We start from the raw sequence: 10,416 nt of genomic DNA on the forward strand, positions 1-10,416 counted from the left end.
TTTGATTCCCTTGCCTAACAAGAATCTATCGACCTCTGCCTTAAAAATATTCAATCATCATTCATTGCATATCAGACCCGCACCTACAAACTGCTCTCCCACTCTTCCAGTGAAGAAAAGAGCAGTTTTCACTCCTAACCCAACAACTGTGATTTTAACAAAGCGGGATGGAGACAGACTCCATTTAAATGCGGTGACACTACCGGAGGAATGGAGATCTGGGGTTCACTCCGGAAAACAGCAGCAATGTTTAAAGTTAATAATCTGAATCGGTGCTTGGTGTATTAGGAGGTTTGGCCCGTATTGGAGTATCTTGCATCCCAGGGGTGGGCAGTAACCCGCTGATTGAAGTTGCTGTCACTGCTTTCTGTTCGCAGTGGGTGATTGGTGAGGGTGGGGCAAAATCCTACTGCTTTTCCCTGTCTCACTCACGATAGAGCAGGGAAGACAGAATCGTTGATGGGTTTGTTGCCCTGTCTGAAATGTAGCTTTGACCGACTGTTCGTGATGGAGATCATGCTGCAGGAGCCTTTAATAATCTTACACAAATCAGCTGGCAAATGCAGCTTTGAGGGAAGCTTTCTGAACCATCAGGACTGGAAATGGGAACAAGTGGAAGATTCTGTCTAGTTTCAGTGTGTACAGACTGTAGAGGGGAAGAGCTAATGTCACATGGCTGTAAGGTATTACATACAGTTAATATTTAACAATAAAGATGAATTATTGCTCACACTTAAAATATGTTTTGATAATGTTTCTGCCTGGTTTCAAACCAGGGACCCAGGAACTCTAGTTCCTATTTCTTATGATTGATAATCAATGTATATCAATAAACCTGTAGCAGACTGATATACTCTGCATTTTAATTGGATTTATCAGATGTGTGCACCACTATGAGCTGGGCTGTGGACTGTAATGTCTTCACTCTTCTCTGGTGATCTTCTCCAGAAAGGCTGGTGTAGATAGAATCACTTGGTCTGCAAGATACAGTCACTGTGAGGATGATAATGGAACAATTTTCTGACAAATGTTCAGTGACACCCGATCACTTACCAAGTGATTATGTAAAAATCTAATTCAAATAATCACAGCCGCTGCCGATGAGGGAAGGAAGGAAGTAGCAGAGGCAGCTGATCAGATTGTCTCAATCTTAGTGACAAAGAAGCTCCATGAGCTCCTCACACTTGTTGTTGGAAGTGAGGATGGAGGGGACAGGGGTGAGAGAGAGCACTTCAGAAGGAACTAACTTGGGTTAGAAATATTGAAAAGACTCAAGACACTGTGTGTTTAACACAAAGCTAATCTAATTGACCTTTATCTACAATATCAGCCCGAATAACTGGGCTGGAGTTTATTAATATCATCAGAAACAGACCCCAATACACATAATTCAGTCCTGAATGTGATTAACAGCAAAATCCAACCGTTGTCGTTACTTGTGAACTTGGTGTCTCTGCAGTATAGATAAATAAGCAAACCCCTTCCCACATTCAGAGCATGTAAATGGTCTCTCCCCAGTGTGAACTCGCTGGTGTGTCAGCAGGTTGGATGGGTGGGTGAATCCCTTCCCACATTCAAGGCAGATGAATGGTTGCCCCCCAGTGTGAACCCAGTGGTGTGTTAGCATGGTAGATAATTGAGTGAATCCCTTCCCACACTCAGGGCAGGTGAACAGCCACTCCCCAATCTGAATTCGCTGGTGTACAATTAGTTGAGATGATTGCTTGAACCCAGTCCCGCAGTGAGAGCACCTGAACGGCCTCTCCCCAGTGTGAACACTTTGATGGGACATCAGGTCCTGGGAGCTTTTAAAACACTTCCCACAGTCTGGGCATTTAAAAGGTCTCTCGTCTGTGTGAACTCGCTGGTGTGTCAGCAGATGGGATTGCTGAGTGAATCCCTTCCCACACATGGTGCAGGTGAATGGCCTCTCATCACTGTGCCCATGCTGGTGTCTCAGCAGTTTGGATGACTGAGTGAATCCCTTCCCACACACAGAGCAGGTGAACGGCCTCTCCCCAGTGTGACTGTATTTGTGCGCAGTGAGTTGAGACAACCACCTGAACCCAGTCCCGCAGTGAGAGCACCTGAATGGTCTCTCGTCAGTGTGAACACGTTGATGGCGCATCAGTTCCATGGAACCTTTATAGCACTTCCCGCAGTCCGAACATTTAAAAGGTCTCTCCTCAGTGTGAACTCGCTGCTGTGTCCGCAGGTTGGGTGACTGAAGGAATCTCTTCCCACACTTAGAACAGGTGAATGGCCTCTCCCCAGAGTGAACTCGCTGGTGTATCAGCAGATAGGACGAACGAGTGAATCCCTTCCCACACTCGGAGCAGGTGAACGGTTTCTCCCCAGTGTGAGTGCGGCAATGACTTTCCAGGTCAGACGGGGATTTGAATCCCTTCCCACATTCCACACATTTCCATGGTTTCATCCCGTTGTGACGGCATTTATGTTCTGACAGGTCAGATGATTGGCTGAAGCCTCGTCCACACACACAACATGTGTACAGTTTCTCTCCACTGTGAACGGTGCTTTTTCCTTCCATGTTCAAAATCCAATATTTAGGTTATGATAAATTGCGCGACTCTGTCAAATTCTGATGTGATGTTTGGTTTGAATTTCCCGACTGCAAATCCTCTCCTTCTAATACCCTGTGAAATTGATTTAAAACAGAAAAAGTGAATGGGAGAGAACCTACAAAAACAGGTTGTGAAATTGAGCTTAATGAATCTGGTAATTTGTGGGGCCGGCACCAGGAAAAAGTGACTATGAAAACTGCTGGATTGTCCTAAAAACCCAACTGGTTCACTAATTTCCTTCAGAAACATAGAAATTAGGAGCAGAAGTAGGCCATTCAGCCCTTTGAGCCTGCTCCACCATTCAATATGATCATGGCTGTTCCTCTATCTCAACGCCATATTCTTGCTTTCTCTCTATACCCCCTGATGCCCCTAATATCCAAAAAATGATCAATTTCTTCCTTGGCTATACTCAGTGACTCGGCCTCCACAGGCTTCCGTGGTAGAGAATTCCACAGGTTGACCACCCTCCGAGTGAAGAAATTTTTCCTCATCTCAGGGAAGGGAACCTGCTACGTGGTCTATGCCCACTCAAGACTCTGTCCACAAATTTCAAAATTGTGCCTGAACACTGAGGTCTGGGTTATTTATATGTATCAGGAACAGCGCGGGTCCGAACACTGACTCCTGGGGAACTCCGCTCTTAACCTTCCTCCAGTCTGAAAAACATCCATTAACCATGACTCTCTGTTTCCTGTCACTCAGCCAATTTCGTATCCATGTTGCTGCTGTCCCTCTTATCCCATGAGCTATAATCTTTGCTCAGAAGTTTGTTGCATGGTACTTTATCTAATGCCCTTTGGAAGTCCATGTAACACAACATTAAAAACATTACCCTGAACAACACTTTCTGTTACCTCATCAAAAACCTAAAGCAACTTAGTTAAACATGATTTTCCCTTAACAAATCCATGCTGGCTTTCCTTAATTAACCCACATTTTCTCAAGTGACTATTAAATATGTCCTGAATTACCATTTCTGGAAGCTTCCCCAGCACCGAGATTAAACTGACTGGTCTGTAGTTGCTGGGCTTCTCTTTACACCTTTTTTGAACAAAGGTGTAACATTTGCAATTCTCCAGTCCCTGTGTCAGCAACTCTGAATCTCAGGAAGACTGGAAAATTATGGCCAGCGCTTCCACAATTTCCACTCTCATTTCCCCTCAGTATCCTTGGATGCATCTCATCCAGTCCTGGGGTTTTGTCAACTTTGTCAGACAGACTATCCAATATCTCCTCCTTATCAATTTTAAACCCCACAAGGGTCTGAACTATCTCCTCTTTCAGAATCACCTGTGCAGCATATTTTTCCTTGGTAAAGGCAGATGCAAAATATTCATTTAATACCTCATCCATGCCCCCGGCCTCCATGCGTAAATCATCTCTTTGGTCTCTAATTGCCTCCACTCCTCCTTTTACCATCCTTTTACTAGTTACATGCCCATGGAAGACTTCTTGATTTATTTCCATGTTTGCTTTCAGTCTCTTTTCATGCTTTCTTTGCTTTTCTTATTTGGTTTTCCAAATCCCTCTGAACCTTCACTATTCAGCCTGGTTCTTGGTTTTATTATCCAGTTAACATGTGTCATAAGCACACTTTTTCTCCTTTATCTGAATCTCTATCTCTTTTCTCATCAAGGGGGCTGTGGATTTGTTTACCCTACCCTTCCCCTTCATGGCAATATATCTTTACTGTGTCAGAACTCTCTCTTCTTTGAAGGCAGTGTATTGTTCAGTTACAGTTTCACCTGCCAACTTTTAATTCATAAGACCATAAGATGTAGGAGCAGAAGTAGGCTATTCGGCCCATCGAATTTGCTCCGCCAATCAATGAGGTCAAGGCTGATCTGATAATCCTCAACTCCACTATCCTGCATAGCCCTTGATTCTCTTACAGGTTAAAAATCTGTCTATCTCAGCCTTGAATATACTTAACGACCCAACCTCCACATGCCTCTGCGGTAAAGAATTCCAGATTCACTACCCACTGAGAGAAGAAATTCTTTATTGTCTCTGTCTTAATTGGGCGACCCTTTACTCTGAGATTATGTCCCCTGTTCCTAGACTCTCCCACTCAGCATCTACCCTGTCAAGACCCCTAAGAATCTTATATGTTTCAATAAGGTCGCCTCTCACACTTCTAAACTCCACTGAGCACAGGCCCAGACTACTCAACCTCTCCTCATAAGAAAATCCCTCCATATCCGGGATCAACCTCGAGAGCCTTCTCTGGACTGCCTCCAATGCCAGCATATCTTTGCTTACAGAAGGGGACCAAAACTCTTCACAGTATTCTAGGTGTGGTCCAACTAGTGCCTTATATAGTTTGAGCAAGATTTCCCAATTTTTAAACTCCATTCCCTTTGAAATTCCAACTTACCTGGGTCAGATCCATTCTTACCCCATTGAAGTTGTCTTTCCCCCAGTTAATTATTCTTACCCTTACTTGAAATCTTTGCACACAGGCAGAACAGATAAGTTGTTTACCTTCCACATTAAAAGTTTGATGATATTCAGGTCCTGACGAATCAAGTGACTCTGTCAGATCTTGAAGTGGTGTTTGGTTTGAGTTTCCCGTCCATCAATCCTCTGCCTCTAATACCCTGGAAAAGAAATTTCCAAAATCCATGACTGTCAGTCCAGGATAGACATTCAGAGGAAAAATACATTTCTCTTGGTTTGAGTTTATTCTGTGTAAATCCTCCCCTTTTAACCCCCTGTAAAAAGAGTTTCCAAAATCCATCCCTGTCAGCCCAGGATGGACACTCACAATATTCTCTCCTCCTGCTGACAGGGAAAGGGATGAATGCACATGTGGGGGGCATTTTAGTGACAGAGACCACAACATAGTACAACTTAAGCTTGTTTTGGACAAAGAAATAGACAAGTTGGAAAAAAAATGTTTTGGATTGGGGGAGAGCAGATTTTCGTAAAATAAGGCAGGATCTGGCCAAGGTAGACCAGGAACAGCTACTTGTGGGGAAATCTACAGAAGAGCAGTAGGGGGAATTCAAAAAGGAAATGGGAAGGGTTAAGGCTCAACATGTTCCCACTAGGGTGATAGGAAGGAGTAACAAGACGAGAGAACCATGGATGACCAGAGATATTCAGGATACGATGAGAAGGAAAAGAGAGGCTTTTAGCAGGTACAAGGGGAGCAAATCAGTGGAGGCATTAGTGGAATAGAGAAAGTGCAGGGTGGAGCTTAATCACAGAATCACAAAGTGCAGAAGAGGCCCTTCAGCCCATCGAGTCTGCACTAACATGTGAGAAACACCTGACCTACCTGCCTAATCCCATTTACCAGGACTTGGCCCATAGCCTTGAATGTTATGATGTGCCAAGTGCTCATCCAGGTACTTATTAAAGAATATGAGGCAACACGTCTCCACGACCCTCCCAGGCAGTGCATTCCAGACCGTCACTCCGGCTCCACCCATAGGTTTCCCCCTTGGTCCCTAATGGGTCCTACTCTTTTCCTGGTTATCCTCTTCCTATTGATATACTTCTGGAATATCTTGGGATTTTCCCTGCTTTTCTAGCCAGAGCTTTCTCATACCCCCTGTTTGCTCTCTTAATTGCTTTGGGAGTGTCTTGGGCTACAGGAAGATATAGACAGGATGATCAAATGGGCAGATAAGTGGCAGATGTAATTTAACCCTGAAAAATGCGAGGTGATACACTTTGGAAGGAGTAATTTGATAAGGAAGTATTCAATGAACGGCATGACACTAGGAAGTTCTGAGGAACAAAGGGACCTTGGCTTGTGTGTCCATAGATCTCTGAAGGCGGAGGGGCATGTCAGTGGGGTGGTTAAAAAGGCAGATGGGACATTTGCCTTTATCAATTGATGCATAGATTACAAAAGTAGGGAGGTCATGTTGGAATTGTATAGAACCTTGGTGAGGCCACAGCTGGAGTACTGTGTGCAGTTCTGGTCGCCACATTATAGGAAGGATGTGATTGCACCGGAGGGGATGCAGAGGAGATTCACCAGGATGTTGCCTGGGATGAAACATTTAAGTAATGAAGAGAGGTTGGATAGACTTGGGTTGTTTTCGTTGGAGCAGAGAAGACTGAGGAGCGGCCTGGTCGAGGTGTACAAGATTATGAGGGGCATGGACAGGGTGCATAGGGAGCAGCTGTTCCCCTTAATTGAAGGGTCAGTCACGAGGGGATACAAGTTCATGGTGAGAGGCAGGAGGTTTAGTGGGGATGTGAGGAAAAACTTTTTTACCCAGAGGGTGGTGACGTTCTGGAATGCACTGCCTGGGAGGGTGGTGGAGGCAGGTTGCCTCACATTCTTGAAAAGCTGGAAATCTCTTCTTGGCCTCCACTGGCCCCCTATCGAGCTCTCCTGTCCCACCCCCTTCTACCAGCTTATATTTCACCTCATTTCTATAAGTCTTAGTTCTGATGAAGGGTCATACGGACTCGAAACATCATCTGTATCCCTCTCTGCAGATGCTGTCAGACCTGCTGAGTTTTTCCAGGTATTTTTGTTTTTGTTCTAGATTTCCAGCATCCGCAGTATTTTGCTTTTATGTTTTAAAAAGTACCTGGGTGAGCACTTGGCACGTCACAACATTCAAGGCTATGGGCCAACTGCTGGTAAATGGGGTTAGGTAGGTAGGTCAGGTGTTCCTCACGTGTCGGTGCAGACTCGATGGGCCGAAGGGCCTCCTCCGCTCTGTGCGATTCTGAGTCCAGCTGCATATTTCCCACTAGAAAGATGGCGGCGGCGCATGCGCCATGCTGCACATCGTCCCCTATACATATGGCGGCGGTTTACTCGGGCCTCACTCCGAAGGTAAAGCGGGTCCCACCTGCCGCCACCTCGTTTGATGCAACGGCAGGACCGGTAGCTTCTTACTCATGGTTTCAGACCTCTACTGGGTGTTTATGAAGATCCCCGCCGTCTCCGCCGCTTCCACTCCTCCCCACTCACCGGCTCCCTTAACTCGCCTGTTCTCGATATTTCTCAGTCCTTCGGTCAGCTCCGGGCTTTCCGGACTGCGCATGCTCTAGTTTGAGCTCACATTGCGCATGTTCTTGTCGCTGCTCGGTACAGCGCCTGCGCAAGGAGCTCCTCTAAACCATGGCCGAGCCGGCACCGCCAACATCCCGTGAATGAATAAAAAGAATAGGGTCCATTCCGCCCCGCGGCGAATGCTGGGTAAATAGGCTGCCATTGAAATGTGATTTTGTACAGCAGAAAATTATGTTTTGTGATCCGATGCTGATTGGAGCCACAGGGCCAAGATATAAAATTATCATAAAAGCAAAATTCTGCAGTTGCGGAAAATCTGAAAGGAAAACAGAAAATGCTGGAAAAACTCAGTAGTTCTGACAGCAACTGTGGATAGAGAAACATACTTGATGTTTCGAGTCCATATGACTCTTCTTCTGTTCTCAGTAGGCGGCTTGAACAAATGACTTTTCTTCCCATACACAGAACATTCAAACTCTGTGTTGTCAGTAGAAATGTAGCAATTTTGGATCAAAGCCTCTGAAGGTTTAAAACTGGTGTGTTAACAGGTGGGCAAAGTGAGTCAACCCCTTTGCACAAATGCAGTATCTGAATGGTGTCTCTCAAGTGTAACTGTGTTGCTGTGTCAGCGAATGGGGTGACGAAGTGAATCACTTCTTCTGAAGAAGAGTCATACAGATTCGAAACATTAACTATGTTCTCTCTCCACAGATGCTACTAGACCTGCTGAGTTTTTCAAGCACTTTATGTTTTTATTTCAGATTTCCAGCATCCGCAGTATGTGGCTTTTATATAAGTCATTTCCACATTGAGCTGGTGAATGACCTTTTCATGATTTTACCCATGATTTTCCAGCTCAAACTGGGATCTCAAATCCTTCTGATAATCACAGAACCACAGAATTGTAATGGCACAAAAGGAGGCCATTTGGCCCAACGTGCCTGTACTGGCTCTCCAAATGAGCATTATGACTTAGTGCCATTCTCCGCCTTTTCCCTGTAGCCTTGCACGTTGTTTCTATTCAGATAATCACCCAATGCCTTCGATTGAGCCTGCCTCCACCACACTTCCAGGCAGTACATTCCAGACTCGAACCACTCACTCAGTGAATTTTTTTTTTATCACATCATGTTTGCTTCTTTTGTAAACCATTTTAAATCAGTGCCCTCTTGTTCTCTATCCTTTTCTGAGCAGGAACAGTTCACCTCCACGCCCCAATCTACTCTATCCAGCCCCCTCGTGATTTTGAACATCTCTATCAAATCTCCTCTAACCTTCTCCTCTCCAAGGAGAATAGTTCCAGCCTCTCCAATCTAGCTTCATAACTGAAGATTCTTATCCCTGGAACCATTCTTGGAAACCTCGTCTTCACTCTCTCCAATGCATCACATCCTTCCTATCCTGTGGCACCCAGAACTGTACACAATACTCCAGGTGAGGTCTAGCTAGTGCCTTATATAAATTCAGCATAATCCCCATGCTCTTGTACTCTAAGCCCCATTAAAAGCCCAGAATACTGTATGCTTTATTAACGGCTCTCTTCACCTGTCCTGCCACCTTCAATGATCTATGCACGTATACACCCAGGCCCAACTGCTCCTGTACCCTCTTTAGAATTGTACCCCTTATTTTATATTGCCTCTCCATGTTCTTTCTACCAAAATACATCATCTCACACTTCTCCACATTGAACTTCATCTGCTATCTATCTGCCCGCTCCACCAACTTGCCTATGTCCTTTTGAAGTTCTATGCTGTCTGCCTCACAGTTTACAGTGCTTCCAAGTTTAGTATCATCTGCAAACTTTGAAATTGTCCCTTGCACACCAAGATCCAGATCATTAATATTGGTCGCAAAAAGCAAGGGTCCCAATACTGACCTGTGGGGATCTCCACTAGAAACCTTCCTCCAGCCAGAAAAATATCCATTGACCATTACTCTCTGTTTCCTATTACTCAGCCAATTCTGTATTCACGTTACTATTGTCCTTTTTATTCCATGAACTATAACCTTTCTCATAAGTCTGTTGTGCAGCACTGTATTGAATGTCTTTTGAAAGTCCATAAACACATCAACACATCAAACACCTCATCAACCGTCTCTGTTACCTCTTCAAAGAACTCCAGCAAGCTTGCTAAACACGATTTCCGCTTTAGAAATACTTGCTGGCTCTTCCTAATCAACCCACATTCTTCCATGTGTGACTAATTCTATCCCAAATAATTTTCTCTGGAAGCTTCCCCACCAACGAAGTTAAACTGACTGGTCTGTAAATGTTGGGCTTATCCTTAGCCTTTTGAGCAAGGGCGTAATGTTTGCAATTCTCCAGTCCTCTGGCACCTCCCCTGAGTCAAAGGAAGACTGAACAATTATGGCCAGTGCCCTTGCAATTTCCACTCTCACTTCTTTCAATATCCTTGGATGCATCTCATCCAGTCCCTGTGCCTTGTCAACTTTAAGTACCAACAGTTCAACAAACACTTCCCCCTTATCAATTTTGTACCCTTCCAGTGACAGAGGTTCCCCGTCTGTCACCGTGGCCTGTGTGGCATCTGCTTCCTTGGTAAAGTCAAGATGCGAAATATTCATTTAACATCTCACCCCTGGCTCCTCCTTTTACTATCCTTTTATGTACCTATAGAAAACTTTGGCATTCCCCTTTATGTTGGCTCCAGTTTTTTTCTCATGACCCCTCCTTTCTTCTCTTATTTGTATTTTCACCTCCCTTCTGAACCTTCTGTAGTCTGATTGGTTCCCAATTGTATTTTCTATCTGACACCTGTCATCGGCACACTTTTTCTCCTTTATCTTAACTTCTATCTCATTTTTCATCCAGGGAGC

At 44.7% G+C, this 10,416-nt stretch overlaps 1 protein-coding gene and 1 long non-coding RNA gene across 2 annotated transcripts; both read right to left on the bottom strand.

The window, feature by feature from the left end:
- Nucleotides 1-1,432: 1,432 nt before the first annotated feature.
- Nucleotides 1,433-2,551, bottom strand: LOC144697832 (uncharacterized). Its single transcript, XM_078569810.1, has one exon. It carries the CDS (start codon nt 2,549-2,551, stop codon nt 1,433-1,435), a length of 1,119 nt encoding a protein of 372 aa, XP_078425936.1.
- A 12-nt stretch (nt 2,552-2,563) lies between these two features.
- LOC144697456 (uncharacterized) lies at nt 2,564-7,588 on the bottom strand. The gene is made up of 3 exons (XR_013580369.1): nt 7,534-7,588; nt 5,073-5,188; nt 2,564-2,657 (listed from the first exon to the last, which is right to left on the bottom strand). It is a non-coding gene; the product is annotated as an uncharacterized LOC144697456 (long non-coding RNA).
- Nucleotides 7,589-10,416: the final 2,828 nt, after the last annotated feature.

This window comes from Cetorhinus maximus, chromosome 23 (genome assembly GCF_964194155.1).
Source record: "Cetorhinus maximus chromosome 23, sCetMax3.hap1.1, whole genome shotgun sequence".
Taxonomy (NCBI): Eukaryota; Metazoa; Chordata; class Chondrichthyes; order Lamniformes; family Cetorhinidae; genus Cetorhinus; species Cetorhinus maximus.

Bases quoted from the DNA above. Each gene is read 5' to 3' on its own strand.
- LOC144697832 (XM_078569810.1), bottom strand. From the start codon at position 2,551: ATGGAAGGAAAAAGCACCGTTCACAGTGGAGAGAAACTGTACACATGT.